Below are 24,512 nucleotides of genomic sequence, written 5' to 3'. Positions count from 1 at the left end.
AAATAATGGTGCAGGTGCGATTCTGCGGTGCGAAGGAAAAATGCTAAATAATCGGGTGAGTTCGCACAATGTCCGATAGTCTGAAAATGTGTCCGAAACTGTGTCCAAAATTTGTCTGATATGCTAGTCTGATGTTGCGAGTGAGTGGGGTTATGTGCGATAAGTCTCTGGCCTAATCCCGGGGTAAAACAAGTGATACCATATGTGCGATATATCATATGTATATGTCTGAATTTTCGGGTTTCGGACAGTCCAAAATTTTCGGGCGTCGGACTATAGTTTCTTCCTAATATCTGATCTTCGTCGGCTTTCGTACGTGTCAAATGCGATATGGGAGTGCGAGGGTTGGCGATACTGGTGGGCGCATTTGACGGAATGTTTGTACTTCAATTTTTGGGGCTGGTATGACAAATTTTGGACAGGTAAAACTATGGTACAAGTTTTTGGATATGCGTTGGGTATCTTCGGAGTGCTTCGGGGAGGTCTTTCCGGGGTTTCGGAAGGTGACTGATGGTGTTCTGACTGATATGGCAAGGTCCTATAAAAATAAACAAAACTTGTGAATGCAAACACGGTGATTGCTGCAAGAACAAAATTGTCAGTGGTACCCGAGTGGTATATGCCTGTCCGAGTTCATAATCTGATGTTCCGATATCTCCTATGTCCGAATTTTCGGGTATTTCGCATCCTAGGGGCTTTAGCTCAATACTCTGTGTTTTGGGTGTCAGTGCATTAGTATCAATAGTTTCTGTGAATATTTCCGAGTTGTCCGAATTATATTTGGAGTGTCCGATGGTAATGTCCGAAATTTCGGGTATTTCGGGTCGGATCGTCGGGGTGTCGGGAACTGTTATCTGATATACTATTTCTAATACTATTTCGGGTTGATCTTGAGGTTCGGAGATGGTTGTGGTGTTGGAGACTTCAGGTTGCGAATTTTCGGGTGTTGGATCGGGCGTACTCGTCGGGGTCGGACTGTCGGGTCGGACATATCGTCGGTCCATACCTAATTCTGGGTACAAGTTCAAAATCGCATTAGCAAAATCTTCATAACTGTTGCCAGTGCATTCATCGCACATCTGCCATAGTTCTCTTTCGTCAATGTCTGTATATTTCAAAGCAAACCTGATCCGAAATTTTTGGGGTAAATTGGCACTTTGTCCGAGCTGATCTACTGTGTTCAGGAATTCTAAGACTTTATAGGGGTTACCTGAAAAATGCAGGGCTGATCTGGAACTGGATATTGGCATATTGAGTGTATTGAGTGGGTTTCTGGTTGTGTTCATAGTGAAGGAATGTTCTGTAGTCAAAATACAAAATCGCCGGGTGTGTTGGGTCCAAAAATCGGGGTGTCGGGATCGGGATTGAAATGTCGGGATCGAGATCGGGGCGTCAGGAATGGTGAAAGACCTAGATAATAAAAATCAAACTAAACCAAAAGAACCCCTTGCGGTGGGCTCCAGTTGTAGAAAGCTGATCTCTGCTGGGCTCAGCGGAAATTGTACTACCTAGACAACAAATATTTAGGTAGATCTTAGCACGACCTATGCTGCTATACTTGCAGAGCAAGTGTGTTCAATCCTAAAGGGATTGCTAATTGGTATTAGTAGTAAAAATGCGTCAGTAATGCAAATAACAAAATGTCCGATGGTGCGAAATGATGTCCGAAGGTACTTATCCAATGTCCGAAGCCAAAGTGCGATGTCCGAGATTTCGGACTTTCGGACTTCACAATAATAGGTTGGAAACTTTATAACGAGTGTCGGATTGCGAGCGGTATGCGTGAGTATAATGAGTGACGGAGTATGACGGTGAACGAATGGTAATATTTCGCAATTGCAACTAAGAACTACGAGAATATTCTGGGTGATCCACAGAGTCGGGAAACTGCTCCTAACTACTGGATCATGATTGCTACAGGTCACTACAGAGTATTTAAGTAAGTACATAGAAATTCAGAAAACTACAGGCGAAGATAGTAGCGATATATTTTCGGGTCCGATGTCCTATGTAATAAGACACGAGGTGCTGCGGACATGTAATAATGTGGTCCTGAATGTCAGAAAACGTACACGGGAATAGCTACGCACCTAGTGAGGCTAGTTCAGGTGGACAAGACACGGGATGGACAAGTGCGCGCGAAGTGCGATCGGCCAATGCAATGTCTGAAGGTCCGATGCGCCGGATCCGATACAGAGTGGCTCGGACATGTGCAAAAGTGCGTCGGACATGTGCGCATATGTTTCGGGTGTTGGCGCGAGTATGGAAATACGTGGTTTTGAGCCCAACGCCGTGACCATCGCTACACCGTGCTGAGATGCTCCCCAAGGGACCAAGCTGGAAATGTGAACACATTACCTCGCCCCATAGCACAAAACACCCGATCTGACTATTCTGGAGAGATCCTGTTGAATGCTTAGAGTCTGTTCAGCAACCCCCTCTTCCATGACAAGCTCGACTTTGTCCCTCGCTGCGTGTACACTACTGCAGCGTGGGTCCTGTGTGTATATTTGGAGTGGCTGACAGGTGATTTTGCTTGGGATATCCAGGTACATGCATCTGAGTCTCTAAAATTTGCATCATCTCATCATAGGTTCTGCAGAACCAACTACCTAGAGGCACTACAATCCTTGGGACTGTACTATCTTCCAACAAAACAAACATCACCACTATGACCGGTGCCAGGGTCGCTCATCCACTTCTTCTAGGCCTTGCAAATATCTGCATGTGCACTTGCACCAAACTCTCATCTAGGGCATTCCTACTTATAGCTCTCCCCCCTATCCCACATTATTTGCACCCCAATCAACGGATGTGGGGCATGCTCGAAGATCACCTCATACATGAGTGTCTTGTCATTGTCTTGAAACCATTGATGATAGCAGCCGAGATCAGGATCATGATGTCAGATCCAGTGGGCAATGTTCATCATTGTTATATGCCTCTTGCAGCCTACATCATTGACACCCCCGAGGCATGTATGCTTGCATGTGTGCGTGGCAAAACTTCGCCATTCACCATGGTGTCATATCTTGAGTTTGGAGGCGATTTTCGTCATCCCAAATGCACGCGCTCCATCACACTTGAACAGCTTGCAAACATCAAGGCCAACTCCAATAACCACAAAGCTTGTTTCAGGTGTTGGCGCAAGTATGGAAATACATGGTTTTGAGCCCAACACCGCGACCATCACTACAACATGCTTCTGTATATCCTCCTTGCGTGTGACTGTGCCCTTTGTGAAGATGTCATATGCTGATTTCACAATGGGTATGATGACTTTCTTCAGCTCTGTGTGGAATGTATACAAATCATTGCAGAGCTGATGATAAAATGAGCGCACTGATCATCTGTTAATGAGATGCTTACCACTCAGGACATTTGAGCTTTGTACTCCAGGAAATAGCCTTGTAAATAATGAGATTTGAGGATGTCCGGTGGTGCAATACACACTTACCTTTATCCATTTTGATCTTCTTCTCATGGTACCTCCAGAGTTCAGCATCTAGGACTTCTTGCGCAAGTTGTAGAGCATCTCCGTGCTCTGGAACAGGATGTGTCAACACAGCTTGGAGACACATTGATACCTTTGCTGCCTGCCAGGAAGGTGGATAAAAGCCGAGCTTTGCGGGGTCCCCTTGGGTTGGTTTGATCTTTCATGCCTTGCTGCTGTGTGAATTTGGCTTAGGTGTGGTGCTGAAAGAGCGAGAACAGAGAGTGGGTGACATTGTGTGATCAGATGGAGAAGTGTCCTTGGGAATGGTCCATGACAAAGAGCATGCCTGGGAGAGGGACTGTATATGATTTGAGGACTGGCTTGGCCGAGATGGAGGACAACGAGGAGACTGCACGCGAGAGGAAGAAGCGCACGCAGATGGTTGATATTCATGTCGATGAGATGATGGAGAATGTGGGTGTGGAGATCTTGTGTGCCGATGAGGAGACCTTGAACGAGTGGAAGATATATGTGAGTGATGTGGGGGTGAGTATCTACGCTGCACTTGAGCAGGAGAGGCACATCAAGGTGAGAGTTGTCGAGGTGACTTCGAGCGGTGGAGATGTTCAGCATGTCTTGCTCTCAAGAGGGAAGCCTGCAAAGGAGCCTTGCGCTGTCCATTCTTCGCCTGATGATGCTCAAGGACATCAACAATATCCTGAAAAAAAAGGTGACTAGATGGACATGTAAAATTTTTGCATACCTTCCTGTGATTTCTGTCGAGCTTCATCGTTGGGCTTGTCATCAATACCTTGATCAAAATGTGCCTGCATTCCACCCTTGAGCCCATCATTGAAATCATCCGCTTTGTCCTCTTGCTGATGCGGGAATTGATCATGGTACCTGTGATGGGCATGAATGAAGGATGGTTAAGGCAGAGAAGTAGAACACTTACATTTGGTTGTCTTCGTGTTCCATGAGATTATCATCTGGATCCTGGTTGTCATTTTTGCTAGAACCCTCATAATCATCCTGATTGTTGCACCCCAAGCCTAAATCCCTATCATGCTCCAAGTCAGAATTCCTGTCACCCTCAAAATCCTGATCTTTGATTACTTTTTTGTCTGCTGCTTGGCGTCCGTAGGTAGTACCACTGGAATACGGTGCCTTGCGAATATCAGACATGGGTGGCAGCTTGAATCCAAATCTCCCCAAAGGCCAATTGGTGGTGGGAAGGCTGGGATGGGGAGTGCGAGAGAGCTGAGATCCTGACCTGACTTGGTTGTCGGCTGTAACAGAACACTGCTTAGGATATGTCATTAGCTTGTAGCAGTTAGAAAAATGAGCTATTACATTTTCTGAAGCTGTGACAGAGCCATGGGGTTTTCTTCGGCATCCAAGTCACTCATTTAAACATTTGGCTCCTTGCATCCTCTCCTTGCTGGGGCTGCTAGTGTTTCTCTGGTTTTTTGCAGTTGTGCTACATGGCCACCAACATTGTAGGTGTCTTGTATTACATAATAAGCGACATAAGTTCGCACACAAGTCAGGATATCATAAGGGAATGAGAAGAGGAGGAGGAGGAGGTACAAGACAACTAGAATTACAGGACAGAGTTGGAGAAAGTCTATATCGAATAGACAAATATGATGGTCAGACCTAGGAGAGGGTACGAGGGGCATTGCAGATAAAAATGTTTTCAGGAGGACTTGTGAAGATTCTGGGCAGAACGACACAGTGGAAGTCTTGAAGGCCCTGCCTCGGGAATTGGAGGATGACATACGTGAGGATTATCCCCCCCTGGACCCTACCTTGGAAATAGGTATCAAACTTGCTGAGGGATTTATGGGTGTGACTTCAACATAGGTGTTGACAAACACGGTCAAAACCTTGAGAACCTTGTCGTGAGTGGTCTCCACTCTCTCTTTCTTGTTGGGCTTGTTTGCAAGACAAACTAAAGCTTGCCAGTGCTGAATGAGAGGCCTAAATGTTGAGAAGTAATCTGATGTCATCTGCATCATGAAAGTGGAGTCCAGAACAACCCCCACTTTTGTGAAACAGCAGGTACCCAAAGCCTCTTTGAGATCAGCCTTGCCCAAGGCTTCATAGGCACTCACCCATGGCAGCGAGTCTCAAATCCAGGATGGTGCTAATTCACCATGCACACCCCCACACTTTGCAACAAACTCGAAAAATAAATATGTAGAACAACGACTCCAGGTCATCAGAGGGCCTGTGTTCAATCAGCCGTTGAACAGCATTGGCTGGGGTGACGTCTTTGGTCAGGTCACTGTTATCCAGGTTGGGATTGATCATCCTCATCATGCTCTGGAGAATCCGGATTGAAATATATGGCATAGTACCCTGTAACAATACAGTCAAAAGCAAGCACGGTGAATTTTGGAAACAAACTTACAGTACCAGGCGAATATGTGCTGGTCATATGTACTGCTAACACTGCAGTGTGGTTGAAGTCAATGAAGTAGCCAATGCCATTATGTATGACAAAGTTATTAGGACTGAGGTCCCCATGTAGGACTCATCAGTTCAATCATTGCTTGGTGAGCTAAAATACATCATCATTGACAAGTCTATGTTCTGTGCAGTTGATATCACTCACCAATTACAAAGTGACGAAAAGCCATGATCAGCTCCGTTCTAGAGCTGAATTGAGAGAATGGTTCCCCACAAGGGCTCAAGAGAAAATGCCGGTGAAATCTATTGCAGAATGCAGTGTCGTCTCGTTGATCCTGGCCATATTTCTCGCGAATACGCGCCGTGCAATCAGGCTGCCCCTCATAATAAACATCCCCATTGTCGATGAGGTTGACAACATTTGGAATATCCTTGACAGTTGGTTCATGCATTTTTTTCGACTCTTCCACCCAACAATCTTTCAGAGCATACTCCTTTCCTTCCTTGTTTCTAACACAATAACAGACTGTTCCCCTGCAGAAAAATCCATGGCTCTTCCACAGCACAGCCATGATCAAATAGACATTGCTCTTGTTGTCTTTCACCCAGCCTATCACCCCATCTGCAAGATTGACATGGGTGCCATTGCACCCAGCATGACACATGTGAATAGTGGGATCAAGGCCCAGGTGGCGGCTATCTGGAAGTGTGAGGGCATCTAATGCATCGCAGAGGTGTATAGAGCCGGGAGACTTGTGAATGTTGAAAGGAAGGGATATGATGATGCTAGAGCGGTCGAAATAATGTGTGTGGAGCATATTCGTGCAGATTGAGTAGGCAAGTATGAATCAACGCCAAGGTTGTTCTTGCATGATTAAATATGCTTTGATTGCTGACCCCCAATACACTGCTAAACCTCTATTCTTGGAAAGATCAGAAGAGGTGTGCTCCACGAAGGCCAGGACATTTGCCCATGACTTCTTTTCCTTCAGGAGTGCGAAGTCGAACAGGGATAAATCAGGCTTCTGGGCATTGAAAGTGTCTGGAATAGCAGTGGTAGAAAACTCTGCAGTCCAGTACTGGGCCCCCATTGCAAATGTGTAGGGGATGTCATCCTTCAGTGAGTTGCGCAAGTGGTACTGGATGGTATAAAAGAGCCGCTGAAGGTCTGTCTCGGTAGTGTGCACCACCCATTGTCTTTTCTTCGATCCAGCTTGAAAGTCTTGGCCATCCCAACTCCCATCAAGCAGTCCATCTTTTATAAGGATTATTAATTTGAGTGAACCCTCATAATTGAGCTTTGAGCCACTGCCATTATCTGTATCATCGTCATCATCCTCTATGTCCCCATCAATCTTTGTGGTAGAGCCTTCATCATCCTCCAGTCTGTCGGTCTCTGAGTCAGACTCTTCAGTCTGCTTGACTCGTTTTCTGCAGTTGAATGTCCATCCCTTGCTAGAGTATGCAGGTGGTCCTGCAAGCCTATTGTACTTGATTGATCCAAGGCTTTCTACCTCTATATTGGTTCAAGAGATGATTTGGTTGAAAATGGAGTCCGAGAACTGCAATTTGACTGCATTGCCAACACCCTTGTGAATAACACGGGATTGCAGCTCATGCTTGAGGAGGGGTTTGACAGTGTCCAAGGTACGTGGCAATTCACCAACAGGGATGCTGATAGAGCTGATTCTACTGCAAAGAAGCTGATTGATGTCGACAAGGAATGAGACTATAGTGTTGGACAGCATTTTTTTGTTGAGTACTAGTCAACCTGAGCTAACATTGGCAATGTGGCATACATTGGCCTCAGTGCAGCGTTTGTTGCTTGTTGTTGATTCTCCCTTTCTCCAGGTATCACAGTTCACCAGGTTCACCATCCAGGTAGGCCCATCAGCAAGCTGCTACACATCTCACAGCATGCACACATCTGCACAAATATGCAAAGATCTCACAGCGCACTGTAGAGCCTCACGCCTACACAGGCACTTCCCTCTGAATTCCCCCACTTTCCCTACAAACTCCAGCTCTAATCCATAGGATATGTCTAGCGCACTTGGTGCACTTGTTTTATTTTCACAGGTTTCGCGTGTGGCTTCACGTGTTCGCACATTTCACACATCCACACTTGCATTGTCCACGCACTTGTCCATCCGTCCATCCCATGTCCTTAGAAGTTCATTGGCGTATTTTCCCATCATATTTCCTTTTCGTCTAATTGGTTTCCATCGCTAATACTTGGCTCTGCACTTTGCGTGTAACCGAGACCCTATTACATACCTAGTGTACTATTTATATCCTGTTTGGCTCGTCACATCAGACCTGCGCGCCTAGCGCTGCTTAGCTACTTTACTTATACCCCTCTATTATTTTATGTACTGGGTCGATTTTACGCCCACTTTCCCTGTGTCCTTAGATACAAGGAATTTTACTCGTTGTTTGCAAGTGACTATCTAAAGTCGCATGCCTCAGTTCTCCGCCTTTGACTTAGCATCAGCCAACCTTAGTTGGGGTGTTAACACTCATCTTGCCTTGTCACTCTTTCATCTCTCTCGCTTGCAAGTCTTTTGCCTTCACTTGCGTGCATTACCTTTGCATCACATACCTTTCCCTTTGCCTTTTGCACTCGCGCATCCGCCTTTTGTTTATTGCATCATTCTCGCCTCGCGCTTCGCATGTCTATTAGACTTAGTACTTTATTAGTTGTTTGGTGTCCCTCTTTTTACAAAGAGAGGTTTCCCTTTACCAGTTAGCTGCCCTTGGGTCGACGATTTCACTCACATCTGGGACTAGCTGTGTTTGCTTAGCTTAGCACCAACTTACCACACAGTTTAGATTCCTCATCTTCGGCGCACAGATATCACAAGTGTCACAGAATAGCACTAGTAAACATTGAAACAATAGACATCTATCCTTGTGAAGTGTAGTAAAGAGTATCATAGATCTGCTTATCAAAATACTTGTTCAAAAAAAAAGATGATGAATAATGTGATGAAGTCGCTTTCGTCAACCGCACATCTGCTGCTGCCCCAAATTGAGGAATGAGGTTGATGAATGAACAAACTTGCCAAAGGGGAACTATATCACCCACTGGAGAACCATTGGCATGCTTAGCACATTTCACAACATGCATTCCAGCTACAGTGTCAACCACATCAATCTTCATGTTATGGACATAACACAGGTACTGATCTTGCCATCCAATACGAGAACCTCATTGAGGCATCGGGCGCATGATGAGCTGCAATTTGCAGATGGTGTGTCCTGAGGGGGTCAATATATACAGGCCAAATTGACGAGTTGAAAAGTGCTCACCTTTTAACCTGGACTGGGGCCATTCATACTGTCCATCAATATTCACAAGGACAGCATCCCTTCAGCCTTTCAATTACTTAGGGGATAAAAGGAGAGGTGTGCAAGGTTTGGGCTGGTAAAGCAACAATTGAATCATGGTATGAAACCTGCTGTAAGCAAACAGTGTGCCATACTTGAACTCGATCAAAGGGAAGAATTGGAGGACGGTCAATAAGTGATCTTCATGGAACACCAACTCCATGGATCATGTTTCCGTTCCTCATATCGCATTGCAAGAAGGCTGAAAGAGCATGGCAGAGGTCTGGTATGTTGAAATTGTTGGAGACATCATCAAGTTTCATCCTGGTGCAGGTTGGATTGTAGTTCAGGTGAATGGCAACATTACCGGTGGTAAATGTTCGAGGTGGGCCTGGGTAAGTGCTAGCTTGATGCGACAGAGTAGTTAAATCCTTGGCCTTGTTGAAATAGTTAGTAGTAACATGTGTACAATTGAGCTCCTCTAGGAGCGCAGTTCGTGGATCAGTTGGTTCTTCTTCATCACATGCAATACCCTCTTCCTCGTCCTCCTCATCCTCAGCTTCGGTACCAGGATCAACGACATGACTCTTTAATGTCGTGGCAATTTCAAAGTGCCATAGCTTCTCCAATCGATCCAAGTGATGACAGATTTGCGGATCATAATTGCTATTGTTGGTATGTCATGTGGGGTCCTTGATTTCGGATATGTGAGCATGTTTGGTAGCATCCACAGACCATTGGATGAGAGAACCAATTTATGTGTACTAGCAGTAATGCTCTGCATTAGCTCCAGCTTAGGTATGAACCAATTGTCAATTGGTTTCTTAGTACCCATCCGTGCACCCAATGACATGATGACATCTTTGTTTTGATGAAATAACAAGAGTGATTGGTCGATAGATGACAATAGGTTATCATCAGGGGAAGGGGATTGCGCCATGTATCAGACATCCATAAGGGCACAGATCGCAGTTACAAAATGACGAGGGGCTGTACCAACGATCAAACCAACGATGTAGTGCTGAACATCACGGTGAACTCTCCCTGTGACTTGCTTGAGCTTTGAGATTCCACAATAGATCTGGCGGTAGCCTGTGATTGACTGCAAAATTAAGAATCTAAAATCAAGTTCTAGCGCTCCAACAGCTACAAGACACCAGTGAAGATCGTGATCCCAAAATTCCTTATGCCAGTGGTGCAGAGATTCCAGCATCAGAAAGACTGAGGGATCAGCATATGGCCAGTACATCCAGAAATGTGTGTGAACACTGTTTAGCTGGTATTCAGCACACACTTCAAAAAAAGCTTTGTGGTTATTGGAGTTGGCCTTGATGTTTGCAAGCTGTTCAAGTGTGATGGAGCGCGTGCATTTGGGATGACAAAAATCGCCTCCAAACTCAAGATATGACACCATGGTGAATGGCGAAGTTTTGCCACGCACACATGCAAGCATACATGCCTCGGGGGTGTCAATGATGTAGGCTGCAAGAGGCATATAACAATGATGAACATTGCCCACTGGATCTGACATCATGATCCTGATCTCGGCTGCTATCATCAATGGTTTCAAGACAATGACAAGACACTCATGTATGAGGTGATCTTCGAGCATGCCCCACATCCGTTGATTGGGGTGCAAATAATGTGGGATAGGGGGGAGAGCTATAAGTAGGAATGCCCTAGATGAGAGTTTGGTGCAAGTGCACATGCAGATATTTGCAAGGCCTAGAAGAAGTGGATGAGCGACCCTGGCACCGGTCATAGTGGTGATGTTTGTTTTGTTGGAAGATAGTACAGTCCCAAGGATTGTAGTGCCTCTAGGTAGTTGGTTCTGCAGAACCTATGATGAGATGATGCAAATTTTAGAGACTCAGATGCATGTACCTGGATATCCCAAGCAAAATCACCTGTCAGCCACTCCAAATATACACACAGGACCCACGCTGCAGTAGTGTACACGCAGCGAGGGACAAAGTCGAGCTTGTCATGGAAGAGGGGGTTGCTGAACAGACTCTAAGCATTCAACAGGATCCCTCCAGAATAGTCAGATCGGGTGTTTTGTGCTATGGGGCGAGGTAATGTGTTCACATTTCCAGCTTGGTCCCTTGGGGAGCATCTCAGCACGGTGTAGCGATGGTCACGGCGTTGGGCTCAAAACCACGTATTTCCATACTCGCGCCAACACCCGAAACATATGCGCACATGTCCGACGCACTTTTGCACATGTCCGAGCCACTCTGTATCGGATCCGGCGCATCGGACCTTCAGACATTGCATTGGCCGATCGCACTTCGCGCGCACTTGTCCATCCCGTGTCTTGTCCACCTGAACTAGCCTCACTAGGTGCGTAGCTATTCCCGTGTACGTTTTCTGACATTCAGGACCACATTATTACATGTCCGCAGCACCTCGTGTCTTATTACATAGGACATCGGACCCGAAAATATATCGCTACTATCTTCGCCTGTAGTTTTCTGAATTTCTATGTACTTACTTAAATACTCTGTAGTGACCTGTAGCAATCATGATCCAGTAGTTAGGAGCAGTTTCCCGACTCTGTGGATCACCCAGAATATTCTCGTAGTTCTTAGTTGCAATTGCGAAATATTACCATTCGTTCACCGTCATACTCCGTCACTCATTATACTCACGCATACCGCTCGCAATCCGACACTCGTTATAAAGTTTCCAACCTATTATTGTGAAGTCCGAAAGTCCGAAATCTCGGACATCGCACTTTGGCTTCGGACATTGGATAAGTACCTTCGGACATCATTTCGCACCATCGGACATTTTGTTATTTGCATTACTGACGCATTTTTACTACTAATACCAATTAGCAATCCCTTTAGGATTGAACACACTTGCTCTGCAAGTATAGCAGCATAGGTCGTGCTAAGATCTACCTAAATATTTGTTGTCTAGGTAGTACAATTTCCGCTGAGCCCAGCAGAGATCAGCTTTCTACAACGGCTTTGTAATTCTTTAGCATTGTTGAAAGATAGTTTTAGTTTGCGCCTCTGCAAGGGTAATCATCAATAAGAGGGCGAGGAGAAGGAAAAGTGCGAGCGCAAAAGATTACATACCATCGAGAGTGCCAAAAATTCATTGATTGCTGCAATACTGAGGGAGGACCGAAGAAGAAAGTTGGCAACTTCCCACTCGTTCTTCAATGCAAAAGGATAAAAAAGATTATCTTTCCTACAGTCTGCATACTCATCAGCATCGAATAGGTCCAAGAAGGTTGTCCTGTCCTGAGAGTAACAAGTCCCTGCACCCTCCTACCATTCCTCTGCAAGATTCCTCTCCCACTGTGTCGAAGTGGTCTTCACCAATGCCAAAATCCATTTCATATCCAGGATCAGGATATGAGACCCTGTCATGGTGGTCATCCGAAGGAAACTGAGAAGAAGAAAGAGAATCAAGGGATCGCTGATGTGGTTCAACCAACTCTGTGAACTGGGAAATGTTGACTATATCGTGAATAGAGCTATGGTATGAGGTCCAGGGCTGGCTAAGGTGGCAAATCACACTGGACTCCTTCATGAATATTTTGCCGCATTTTGGACATGATGGTATTGACATATGGTATGCGAGATTCACACGCCTCCAACTTAACATTCATCATCATATGGAGCCTCTAGCCCTCCCTCCTTCTTGTTATTCTACACCCTCTTGCCATTCCAGAAACTCTTGTTCAAGTTATCACCGTTCTACACATTCTTCTCGATCATTGTGTTCGTTATATTCCAACTTGAATCATTTTCCAAGTCATCACCATTACAATACAGCACTAGCACACCGCTGCACCTGTCCTCACAATTGACGACCTCCAAATCATTCACGATCTCGATCAGCATGCTTAATCAAACAGGAGGACAGCATTCCAGGAGGAGTGCAGCTTGTGAGTTATTCTATGCTCTTATTTTCTCTGCCATTGTCAGGAGTTAGATTGCGCCTCATTCTACCAAGCCGACAAAGAGGATGACCACTCCAACCTGGCCCTCGAGGCAGCTAAATCAAGATGCAAAGTGTGCCAGGCTCAAAAAGCCCTGGTGGATTGCACCTTAGAGCTCCATATGGTACTTGTGGACCTCTACTGCCGTCATGTTGAAGCTGCAAATATGCGTCTGTTAACGGCCGACCTCAACATAGGGCGTATGCATATAGAGAGAAAAAAAAAGTGGTATTCCAACATTTGTGGGTTCAAGTCCTTGACGTGGTACAGCCTGAGTGCGCTCTAAGTTAGGTTCAGCCATACTATCATATTGTTAATGAATATTGACACATACTTCCCATTGATATAACCAGTAGTACTTGATTTATGCACTACATACTAGTATATACTGTTCTGATTTACTCCTCCTGCACACTGTTATTTTAATGTTTATATGCGCTATTCTTGTGATGCTTGTGACGTCTGTGATGTCTGTGAGACCTTGTGTGGATCTGTGTGCGCTTGTGACTCATGTGAAATCTGTCGCCAAATTAGTAGTTTGCTGATATATAGTATACCCATAATATCCATATTGTCAATATATTATATTAATGAGCTGCAGCTAGGATGAGCATGAAGCTAGTACACTATCAAAAAGTATAGCAGCTCTATGCATCCAGTACTCCAGGAGAAATCTCTGTGAATTCTGGGCATATTCTAGGGGAAAATGTTGCTATAATGATAGAACAGTCTGTAACTTTTGGCAAATTACCAGATGAGAGAGTTTGGCAGAAAATATGGTGATATTCTCATGTATTTTCACACTTTATCCACATTTTATCTATTTCATAATCTACCAGTTTGTGCTGTGCTATGTCCTATGAGACTTACCAAAATTTATGCAAAGACATTAAACCTCTGATGTAGAATAGTCCAAAGGTGTGAAACAATGTCTGAGTGTACTGCAATGATGTCTGAGCATACTGCAATGCTATCTGAAGGTAGTATGAAGGTACTTTACCAATGTCCGATGACAAAGTGCAAAGTCTGATATTTCAGACTTTTGGACTTCACAAAATCATGTCGGAAACTGTATAGCAAGTGTTGGATTGTGAGCGGTGTGTGTGAGTGTAACAAGTGATGGAGTGTTTCAGTGAAGGAGTGGTAATTTTTTGAAAATAAATGAAGAACTATGAAAATATTCTGAGAGTGACCCAGCTACAGGTGGATGGGTAAGTAAGAGTCACTATGGTATGTGTTTTGGGTCTGATGTAGAGATTCACATAATTACAGACTTGCAATGCATAATACTTCAGTCCATACCACCCAGGTTTGCAGCACCAACTTGCAGCATCATTCCCTGACCTTTCCCAAGCTATTTCCATATCAGGCGACACTTTCCTGTGTTGTGCAACTTTCCCACACCTCGCAATGCTCTCACATCACTCTCTTTCCTGCACTTTCATTGCCCTATCATCCAGGAGCATCTATTCATTGTCCAGCAAGTCTCACTGGTATGTATTTTCGCTTTTATTCAATATGGCACCATATTAGAGCATGGACCCTGACTTACATACCCTATTACCTACATTATCTCCTACTTGGCTCACTTAGTGAGACACATATATAGGTCCGCATTTTTCACCCTTTAGACCACCACACCTTACCCTAGTGGAGTTCCCTCACCATGTCCATAGCTAGAGTCAGAATCAATTAGCAGTCCTTTTGGTAGTCATTCATTGAGCCCTTGTCTATTGCTCATTGCATTTTGCATTTTCGCATTTTGCATTCCCGTGCTCTTGCACTAATTGTGTGCAAGTTTCCCATGCTTCGTGCTTACATTGCTTGTCTTGCACAGCTGCTGCGCAACTGTGGATTTGTCTTCCTTGCTTCCCCTTGGATCGAACATGCTTGTCCCTGCAAGCATAGCAGACTAGGCATTGCACTAGATCATTATATCAGCTTCTTGTGTCCCTCTCCTTGTTTCATCATTTGACCAACAGCTGAGTTGATTCACCTTCACCAATGTCCTATGTAATAAGACACAAGGTACTGCAGACTATGGAAAGACATGTAATAATGTCAATGCAATGTCCAATGCAATGTCCAATGCAATGTCCAATGCAATGTCCAATATGATGTCCAATGCAAAGTGTGAATGTCATTTGAGGACCTGAAATTAATAGTATGGTACTACTAAGCCTGAGTGCTCTGGGAGGACTTGATATTCATAGTATCCATGGCTGCTAGTAGAAAGAGGAGTAGCACATTAATGGACATCAATAATCCGATAAGAATGAAACTACCGAAGAGCTCCTCTGTGGAAAATCTGTGCCTATGGGCCTCAACTTCGAGATCCAACTGTTCTGACTTAGCGATCAATGCATCCATCTCAGCATTCATTTCATCCACCTGCCCAGCGGCAGCAGGGACAGGGGACGAGGGCACTGACAGTGCAGGGGGAGTTGTAGTTGTCTTGGGGGAAGGTGGAGCCTCACGAGGCTCTGACTGAGAGTAATGAGGGGGGCACGTAGGACAATTGTCCAAGGAACGGTGATGGGACCCTTGGGCGCGATTGGTACAGCCACAGAGAGATTTTTGTTCGCAAACGGATGGTAGTTCCCACTCATGATTGGGTCTGAAGGATTGTGGGTAGCGATCCCAAGGGGGATCATGTTCAAAACAAACATGTTGCTACACATGCATTTCTTTGTGGGTGGCAAGCTCCTTGGCTTGGGCTTCAGCATTAAAGAAATGAGTGAAAGCCATGAGAACCTTGGAGTTAGGTTCTCGAGCAGCAGGGGAGAGATCCTGGTTATGACATCCTTCGCATCTGCACATAAAGGGACCACAATGTCTATTAGGAGGCATGGTGAGGGTAGGAGGAACTGCTGGGAATCTGGATAAGGAAGAGGTCTGAGAGGAGAAGCTTAAGTACTCCCATTGCTGCTCGATTCAAATTTCAGAAGGTAAGCTGTTGAGAAGTCAGTCTATGAATCCAAATGCTTCGCTTACTGAATTAGTGGAATGGTCCAGCATAGCAACACTCATCTCATAGGAGGAGGCCAAAATTTTCTTCGGTAAGTGTTTGATGCCAGGGACTCCCAAACCTTCGAGGTACTGGTTGACGGCTTTGAGGTGGGAGACTTCATGATAGAGAAGCCAGACGCAGTCTCCTGTAGGGTACTCTACCTCAAATAATGATTTGGTGCCCTGTCCACTGTGATCCATTATTCTGGACACTGACCATTCTTCGACGCAACCAATGTCGCTAATCTGGGTTAACTGCTGGCCAGGGAAACATTGGTCATTGTTAGGGACATGGGGCCGCAGTAAGTGGGCATGAAACGATGGGTGCAAGCCACATTACTTAAGATTGGCTGGTAAATCCAGTAAGAATGAGTTATTTTTGTAGTCTGCAAGAATCTTGAATGGGCCAATACACTTGGGGGCTAGTTTCCTTGCCCGTCCTTTAGGAAGCACTATATTCTCAGTAGACAGGTATACTAAGTCCCCTTTTACAAAGGGAGCCTCTTTATGATTTCAGTTTGAGAGGGATATACTCTTAATGCAGTGTAGAGATTCACATAATTACAGGCTTGCAATGCATAACACTTCAGTCCATACCACCCGGGTTTGCAGCACCAACTCACAGCATCATTCCCTGACCTTTCCCAAGCTATTTCCATATCAGGCAATGCTTTCCCGTGTTGCGCGACTTTCCCACGCCTCGCAATGCCCTCACATCACTTACTTTCCCACGCTTTCATTGCCCTATCATCCAGGAGCATCCATCCACTGTCCAGCAAGTCTCACTGGTACATATTTCCGCATTTTTATCAAAATGGCACCATATTAGAGCATGGACCCTGGTTTACATACCTTATTACATACATTATCTCCTACTCGGCTCACTTAGCAAGATACATATATAGGACCGCATTTTTCACCCTTTACTACACCAATCCTTACCTTAGTGGAGTTCCCCATCATGTCTATAGCTAGAGTTAGAAGATATTAGCAGTCTTTTTGTTGTCACTCATTGAGCCCTCATTCATTGCTAGTCTTATTTTGCATTTTTGCTACTTTCATATTTCGCATTCCCACACTCTCATGCTAATTGCACACAAGTTTCCCATGCTTCGCTCGCCCATTGCTCGCCTCGCACAGCCACTGTGCGACTGTGGATTTGTCTTCCTTGCTTCCCCTTGAATTGAATGTGCTTGTCCCTGCAAGCATAGCAGACTAGGCATCACACTGATCACTATATCAGCTTCTTGTGTCCCTCCCTTGCATTTGCCATTTGACCTAGAGCTGAGTTGATTCACCTTCAGCGGGCTGCAATTATCGCATCATGGGCAGCCATTGTGGAGTCCTTCATTCACTGGGCGAAAATGTGGACTCTGGGGTATTCGCACTTGGTGTTTCAAATCATGGAGGGTGGCATCATACCATATACGAGTTTGAATGGCGGGGATTGTCTGGTTGCAGGGCTGGCCAAATTAATTACGAATTCAATGGCTGGGAGTCTAATAGACCAGTACCTTTGGTTTGGAAACATGCATTGCCTGAGCATCTGCGTGATAGTCCGGTTAGCGCATTCGGTAACACCATTGGCTGGGGGGTGAAATGATGTAGACATATGCAGCTTGATGCCAGTTAATTCATTGAGTCTCTACCAAAAGATGCTGGTAAATAGAGAGTCTCGGTTGCTCACGATATGAGCTGGCATTCCATGCAGTTCGTAAATGAGGTTGAACATTACTTCAGCTATGTCGCAAGCCCGGTCTGCTTAGTGGGGGCTAAATGTACCATGGCTGTTAGGTGGTCTATGGCCACCAGGATCATATCAAATGTGCCATTAAGGATCTTGGATTCAGGAAGGGGTCCAATGAGGTCAATACCTACCATCTCCCAAGATCTTGTGGGTACCTCGAGTGGCTCTAACAACCCATACAGATGGTCATTGGGAGGCTTAGATGTCTGACATGTTGTGTTACAAGAACATCTAGATGCTTGGGCCCATACCATTTTTCTCCTTATCCTCCTCGTCTACCTGTTGCTTCAGCAGAGCCAGTATATCTGGCCGGACCCTTTCTCTGATGAAGCATACCCATGCTCTGTTTCACCTGGTGACTGATCCTGTGGACAGTCCCCTTTACCCTTACTGTCCAGATGGTAACCTATGATACGATGCACACTGCATCCACTTTGTCCTGTTCCCTTTCCTGATCTATAACTTGGTGTGCAGTCACACATTGTACTTATACTTAGTTCTGCAGTTGCATGATCGTGCCCCTGCTTGTTTTACTTCCTGTTTTTGTTCTCTGACTCATTTCTTATCTGCACGTTCCGGTTTGCCTATGACTCACCTCAAATGTGCCTTTCTTTTCTAGTATCACCCTTTGACCAGTTCCTCTTCCAGTAGTACAAGTTATCATCCACTAATATGCTTCCTCTCCTCTATATAAACTCGCCACCATGTATCTAGTTCCTTAACTTGAATATACTTGGTTCTTGACCTCCTACTCCTAACAAGAGTGTTTCCTTCAGTCTAGCCAGTTGTCTATATTCTACTTTCTTATCTGCTCATTATGGATAAGTCTTTAGTCTCAATCTTTACTCATCGACGAAGTCGATGAGCAAAGCCCCTGTTATTAGTCGGACTTCTGTCCTTCTATTAACGCAGATCTTATGATTAACCTTTGGGTGTCGTAAGCCTTGGCAGATATGCTTATCGTCAAGCCCCACTTGACATAAGCTACCCAATTTGGACATAGGCATTAAATCTTGCTTGCTGAAGCCTCACCAAGCAAGACCCCTAACCTTGGGTTAGCCCAGGGACATCCTTGACCATTGACGACACACACTCTGTTTGAGCGTACCAACAGACACTATCCAAGTTCGTAACACGTTGGGCAAGACTCACAAAAAGCTTTGACATCACTCACCATGTCTTTCCACCAGACATTTTCGCATAGGTATGTGAGGGTTTTCAACGGCTCTAAGTGGGCTAGTATCGAGTGCGCATGTGAGATGAGTACCTCTCAAATGCAGCGGTTACCAATAAGAATGTCTGGTATGCATAGTGCGTGCTGATTACTGGTCTTAATGAAGATGTGGTTATTACTTAACTCAAAATTCTTGAAGGCCATCAATTGACTCAGAATTTTGGAGAAGAACTCGTCCTCATTATACCTCCCAGCAATTTTCTCATGTATGTCTACTGACAGGTCGCCAAGTGCAATAACTGTTGTGAGAGACAGTGGGGATTTACTGAGAATGTTGTTCACAGCTGCTTCAGCTGAGTCTGAATTGGTCAGTGTGCCCTGTTCTGATGCTTCTGGGCCTAGGTTCTTTGCTGTGATGTCATCAGACGTCTGAAGTTCTTGACCGGACATCTCCGGTGCTTCTTTGCCTGGGTTCTGAGTGGATAAGTCTGATGGTTCTTTGCTTCTTGGACCTGTCTGGGCAGCACTCTCTTGACCTTGACTGAAGGTGCATGGTCTTGGGATATCTTGCCAGCTGATTTATCCCTTCTTTCCACAAAATTAAGCTGGTCACGAGGCGTATCCGAGTGCTCGCCAGGCTCAGAGTTTGGCACCTGGTGCTTGCCGATTCTTTGGCGCGCTATTCTCACCAATTTTTAATCACACTGAGGAACAATAGTAGCCCCATATACACTGGAGCAGTGATGAAGTGAAGAAGTAGAGTGTTAGGTATGTCATCTTCTTCCACACTAACATACTCGCTCGCTTCCCTGACCATTCCTTTAGGTTCATTGCTATACATCCTGGACAGGGCATCCACTAGGACATTGTCCTTACCCAGTACGTACTTGATTTCGAAATCAAACTCACTGAGAGCCTCTAACCAGCGTGCTTGCCTAGGTGAGAGATGGGACTGTGTAGAAATCCACTCCAATCCCTTGTGGTCTGTATATCTGGAAACAAAGCCCAACAAGTAAGTGTCGGAATTGTTTCAGTGACTCAACTATAGTTAACAGTTCCTGCTCATGTACTGGGTAGTTTTGCTGCACTGAATTGAATTTACCAAACCAGAAGGCAACAACGCCTGCAGTTTGAGTGTCTGTTCTCTGTGATAGTATGTCACTGGTGCCTGTCACCCAGGAGGGTTTAAAGGATGCCTTGGTGAGTATCAAGTTATCATAATTGTGCAGCTTGTTGTCAATTAACGAGGACACGATGTCAAAGGCAGGATCGGCTATTTGATTGAGGTAAATAATGTAGTCGTCGTAATTGTGCTTGTCTGAAAGCAGGTAAGTGTTAGGACCTCCATGGATCGAGAGGCTGAACCGATCAACTGCAGTAGGATAATATAGTGGGTCAAAGATCTCATCTGTTGGGAATGGCACAACCTTCCTCAGCTTCGTAAGGGTATCTGTAACTATAGACAGTGTTTCACTTATGGTGAGTTCTATTCCAGTGTCTAATCCAACTGAGGCTGTTGGTAACTCCCTCTTCTATAGCCGCATTAAGAATGTCGGCAGACGTTACCCCAACAGCATGAGCTCCAATGCTAGTGATGGTAGTCCCAGGTTTAAATGGTAGGCAATGCTGCTTAGGGCAGTCCTTTGTGAGGTGACCTGTTTATTTACACTCAAAACATTGGTTCAGCTCATGCAGTCATTTTACCTACTCAGGGTTCTTCTTTTGTGGGGGCTGCTGTTTGGTATCCTGGTGGGAGGACCTTTGGTGGTTCTTATTATTCTTATGACTCCACATCGAAGACTCTGATATAGCATTTACTGAGATGGAGTCCATTCTAGGTCAGTTCAATGATTGGAATGGTCTTGAGTTCCTCCTTCGGGCAGGGTTTGGTTGGGATGCATAACTCATCACTAAAGTAGGATTTAGGGCTAGGAGAATGTTTAGGTCTTTGGCATTCTTGAGGTAAGCGTGTTTGATCCATAACACTTTTAGCTCAATTGTCTCTAGGCTCACAGTGTTTGGTTCATAGCCCTTATCCACTAATGATGCCCTGATGTACGGCTGACAATGCATCCAGAATTGTCGGACCATTTCACACTCATCGACATCACCAATAGTGTTGGCGATGTTGCGCAACTTCTGAAGGTAATCTCGGACACTTAGCTTGGGGTCTTACTTACACTCTAGGAATCTTTGTCATTGCAGCATTCGGAAATCAGAGGGAAACACATAGTCGAAGAGTTGCTCAAAGAACTTGGTGAGAGAATAGCTCTTTCGTAGGTCTAGGATATCTTGCTCATAAAACCAATATGCCTGACCACCGAGGTATTTGCCTAGCATTTTGATACTTTGGCCCTGGGACAGTTTAGCCCTATCCTTCCAGTCTCTAACTTCACGAACCCACTTCTTAAATGTGGTCATGTTTGCATCGCCATTGTAGGTAAAGGGGGCTCATTCTTGATAAATCCTTGCTGATACTTCAATAGATTAAGTTTACCACAATATTTGCGTCTAGCATGCCGCTTCTGCCCCTTGGTATCATCCAAATCGCTGTCATGATCAGATTCTGGTTCCATCGCCATGAAATCTGCTCCAAAGTCATCATCTGGTTCACTAGTTCTTCCTCAGTCTCAGTAGGTAGAAGTCTTTTTGCAAGGAGGTTTTGGTTGCTGACATTTTGGTCTTAGGCTTTGCCCATCATCGGATTCAGTTGACAAATGGTTGTCAATGTCTGATGAGTCCAGGTCACTAGGATTATCATTGCTGGGTTTAGTGCTGGTCATGGCACGCTTGACTGAACTCCCGGCAGGGAGTACAGATGATGCCCTTTGATAGCAGGTATCATTAGTAAGATTGTGTCGCTGAGGGTATCTGGGTGGGCCACTATTTTCCTTATCTATAGCAGGAGGTGTGCAACAGGTTTTTGAGATCTGTTCTCGAGCCTCATCTTCACATGCCTTGCTATTTGTTACTTGATCTCGTAGTGCTCTAATTTGCTCTTTCAGGCTTTCTACCAGATGTTTCTGTTCAGCATACTTGACACAGGCCAGGTTGCGATATCTTTGCAAAGCAAGGTTTTGTTCTTGGATAGATTCTCTCCAGTAATCATTATTCCAGAGCTTCTTAAGGGATTCATCAGAATCTATTGCATCAGGCTTACTCAGGCAAGTTACGTGCTCATCTATTTCAGTCCAGAGATCAAACAGATTGTCTACTTTGGGCGAGTTCTTATTTTCTTCACGATCCTTTCTGATAGATTCACGTGGTGTTGAGGTTGTTTGGATGGTTGGTCTCAGTACGGGGAATTCAGGTACATCACCAATATCTCTATTGTTAGGCATGTCAAACCAACTAATATTTTCAGATTGTCATGAGGTATCCCGATTGTCGTGAGTTACATCTTGGTATCTGTCGGTACATATTCTAAAGTGGGATGTCTGTAATCCACTAACACTGCTGAGAATCGGGCTTATGCTCATCATAGTGGACCCCTTGCCATCATCCTCCTTGAGGATAGGCTTGTCCTTTTCACCTCTGTTGGGCAGGATTCTGGTGTTCAAGGGAGCCCCCAGGGCTCCTGACTATGAATCTGAGGACATCTGATCACTAGAAGGGGCTTCCACCCTAATACTAGCAGATCATCTAACTCTAGTGGTGGCTGCGCCACAAGTCCATGCGCTTTCGACACCTAGGTTGAGAGTGCCCGCATCCACGCTCAACCTGCTCACTACAGCTGGAGAGCTCAGCATAAAAGTATCAGGCACATTATCAGTAGTTGTTGGACATAACTGATTTTTAGGGTTTTTAGGGTTTAAAAGAGGGAAGAGAGTTTGTAAAGTATGGTCGTCGATGTATGAGGGTGATCAAGCCTCGTTGACGGTGACCGTAGTGGGGAGAAGGGTATTTAGATTTTAGGCTGTTCAAAATATGTGATACTCAAGAGAACATTACACACAGTAGAGTTGATTTTTGTAGAATAGACTTATTTCAGACAGATAGAGCAGTCCGAACTAAAATATATTTGGGGGTGGAAATGATCAACTGCCCTAACAGTAGATAAAGGACTCCTTATATACTGTAGGAACAGAAACAATAAGAAAATGAGTGAGTAATTGTAAGTATGACGCCTTATAAAAATAAAGACTTTTTAGGAACACTACAGAATGTGTGCATACTACTCAGAACAAGTCTTGAGTAGATATGGAGGGAGGAATGACTGCTGGGACAAAGTCCAGAGCAGGACAGGAGGATTATGGGTGTAGGAATATAGATCCAGTGGATCCAAAGACATGGAAATGTCGGAGGAGCAGAGGAATGGAGGAGCAAGGTTTTGGCTTAGAGAACTCATCCCTAGGCCTAAGACAGAGGTTTGGAAGATCAAGGGTTTGGCCTAGGGAATGATTCCTAGGTCTGAGATGGAGGTTCATAAGGTGGAGCTTGAGTGCAAGAAGCTCAATATAAGTGAAGAAAATAGTTGTGAACAGGTAATTGAAATGTAATTGGAATGTAATTATTAGACTGAAGACTACAGGGAATTGTTACAGGTCTTATATACTACTTTGAGAGCACTGTAGTACACTGTAAGCATACCATCTGTCATATACCATTGTAAAAAGTCATGGCACTGGGCTCAAAGCCTGTGTTTCTGATACTCATGTCAAACAGTCTTTGTCCAATGCATCCCCAACATTTCAAACCTGATGCCGATGTCCAACCCCGACCCAACATTTTCGTATCGGACTTGTCCTTCCTATATCATGTCCAGTCATATCTATCTCCACTGGTGCATTGAAGATGAGGAATCTAAACTGTGGGGTAAGTTGGTGCTAAGCTAAGCAAACACAGATAGACCCGGGCGTGAGTGAAATTGTCGTTCCAAGGGCAGCTAACTGAGTAAAGGAAACCTCTCTTTGTAAAAAGAGGGACACCAAACAACTAATGAAGTACTAGGGCTAAGTAATGCGTGAAGCAGAAACAATGCAATTTATGGAAGGTGAATGTGCACGATGGCGCACGAGTGCAAAAGGCGAAGGTCAAGGTGTGCGACGCGAAGGTAGCGCGAGTGAGTGAAGGCGAGAGACAAGTGAGCAAGAGAAGAGAGAGAAAGACGAGGCAAGACTAGTGTTAACACCCCAACTATGGTTGGCTGATGCTAAGGCGGAGACCGAGAACCGAAGCACACGACTTTAGATAGTCACTTGCAAACAATGAGTAAAATTCTTCATATCTAGAGACACAGAGAAAGTGGGTGAAAAATTGACCCAGAAAATGGAGTAAAGAGATAGTATATGTAAAGATGGCTAAGTGCCGCTAGGCACACAGGTCCAATGTATCAAGCCGAGTAAGTTAAATATAGTACGTGTGATAGGTAATAGGGTCTCAGCTGCGCACGTAGCACTAGGCCGAGAATTAGCGACGGAAACAATTAGTTAAAATGGGAATA

General features: G+C 44.9%; 10 protein-coding genes across 10 annotated transcripts; 3 read left to right on the top strand and 7 right to left on the bottom strand.

The window, feature by feature from the left end:
* Positions 1–319: 319 nt before the first annotated feature.
* Positions 320–1,286, bottom strand: EDB93DRAFT_1250784 (uncharacterized protein; the record flags this gene model as incomplete). Its single annotated transcript, XM_041453063.1, has 2 exons — positions 320–538; positions 609–1,286. 2 exons carry the CDS (start codon positions 1,284–1,286, stop codon positions 320–322), a joined length of 897 nt encoding a protein of 298 aa, XP_041307235.1.
* A 1,313-nt stretch (positions 1,287–2,599) lies between these two features.
* On the top strand, positions 2,600–3,172 carry EDB93DRAFT_1085970 (uncharacterized protein; the record flags this gene model as incomplete). Its single annotated transcript, XM_041445947.1, has 1 exon — positions 2,600–3,172. A coding segment is annotated over one exon (573 nt), but the record flags the coding sequence as incomplete, so codon positions are not given.
* A 2,777-nt stretch (positions 3,173–5,949) lies between these two features.
* EDB93DRAFT_1250782 (uncharacterized protein) lies at positions 5,950–6,669 on the bottom strand (the record flags this gene model as incomplete). Its single annotated transcript, XM_041453062.1, has 2 exons — positions 5,950–6,002; positions 6,057–6,669. 2 exons carry the CDS (start codon positions 6,667–6,669, stop codon positions 5,950–5,952), a joined length of 666 nt encoding a protein of 221 aa, XP_041307233.1.
* Positions 6,670–6,699: 30 nt separating this feature from the next.
* EDB93DRAFT_1250781 (uncharacterized protein) lies at positions 6,700–7,599 on the bottom strand (the record flags this gene model as incomplete). The annotated part of the gene is made up of 2 exons (XM_041453061.1): positions 6,700–7,367; positions 7,440–7,599. 2 exons carry the CDS (start codon positions 7,597–7,599, stop codon positions 6,700–6,702), a joined length of 828 nt encoding a protein of 275 aa, XP_041307232.1.
* A 1,785-nt stretch (positions 7,600–9,384) lies between these two features.
* On the bottom strand, positions 9,385–10,034 carry EDB93DRAFT_1250780 (uncharacterized protein; the record flags this gene model as incomplete). The annotated part of the gene is made up of 2 exons (XM_041453060.1): positions 9,385–9,847; positions 9,913–10,034. 2 exons carry the CDS (start codon positions 10,032–10,034, stop codon positions 9,385–9,387), a joined length of 585 nt encoding a protein of 194 aa, XP_041307231.1.
* Positions 10,035–10,124: 90 nt separating this feature from the next.
* On the bottom strand, positions 10,125–12,423 carry EDB93DRAFT_1085993 (uncharacterized protein; the record flags this gene model as incomplete). The annotated part of the gene is made up of 3 exons (XM_041445948.1): positions 10,125–11,021; positions 11,605–11,670; positions 12,268–12,423. Coding segments are annotated over 3 exons (1,119 nt in total), but the record flags the coding sequence as incomplete, so codon positions are not given.
* A 302-nt stretch (positions 12,424–12,725) lies between these two features.
* On the top strand, positions 12,726–13,425 carry EDB93DRAFT_1104279 (uncharacterized protein; the record flags this gene model as incomplete). Its single annotated transcript, XM_041447399.1, has 3 exons — positions 12,726–12,769; positions 12,826–13,085; positions 13,133–13,425. 3 exons carry the CDS (start codon positions 12,726–12,728, stop codon positions 13,423–13,425), a joined length of 597 nt encoding a protein of 198 aa, XP_041307229.1.
* Positions 13,426–15,314: 1,889 nt separating this feature from the next.
* EDB93DRAFT_1250778 (uncharacterized protein) lies at positions 15,315–15,748 on the bottom strand (the record flags this gene model as incomplete). The annotated part of the gene is made up of 2 exons (XM_041453059.1): positions 15,315–15,626; positions 15,671–15,748. 2 exons carry the CDS (start codon positions 15,746–15,748, stop codon positions 15,315–15,317), a joined length of 390 nt encoding a protein of 129 aa, XP_041307228.1.
* Positions 15,749–15,812: 64 nt separating this feature from the next.
* Positions 15,813–16,349, bottom strand: EDB93DRAFT_1250777 (uncharacterized protein; the record flags this gene model as incomplete). The annotated part of the gene is made up of 2 exons (XM_041453058.1): positions 15,813–16,064; positions 16,134–16,349. The coding sequence occupies 2 exons, from the start codon at positions 16,347–16,349 to the stop codon at positions 15,813–15,815; spliced, it is 468 nt and encodes a 155-aa protein (XP_041307227.1).
* A 4,787-nt stretch (positions 16,350–21,136) lies between these two features.
* Positions 21,137–21,783, top strand: EDB93DRAFT_1250776 (uncharacterized protein; the record flags this gene model as incomplete). The annotated part of the gene is made up of 5 exons (XM_041453057.1): positions 21,137–21,214; positions 21,275–21,345; positions 21,439–21,505; positions 21,556–21,702; positions 21,757–21,783. 5 exons carry the CDS (start codon positions 21,137–21,139, stop codon positions 21,781–21,783), a joined length of 390 nt encoding a protein of 129 aa, XP_041307226.1.
* Between the last annotated feature and the right edge of the window lie 2,729 nt (positions 21,784–24,512).

The sequence above is a fragment of the Suillus bovinus genome (genome assembly GCF_016758785.1).
Source record: "Suillus bovinus strain UH-Sbo-P2 chromosome Unknown EDB93scaffold_31, whole genome shotgun sequence".
NCBI lineage: Eukaryota > Fungi > Basidiomycota > Agaricomycetes > Boletales > Suillaceae > Suillus > Suillus bovinus.
The sequence above is the reverse complement of the archived record's forward strand: the minus strand, read 5'-3'. Positions and strand labels throughout refer to the sequence as shown.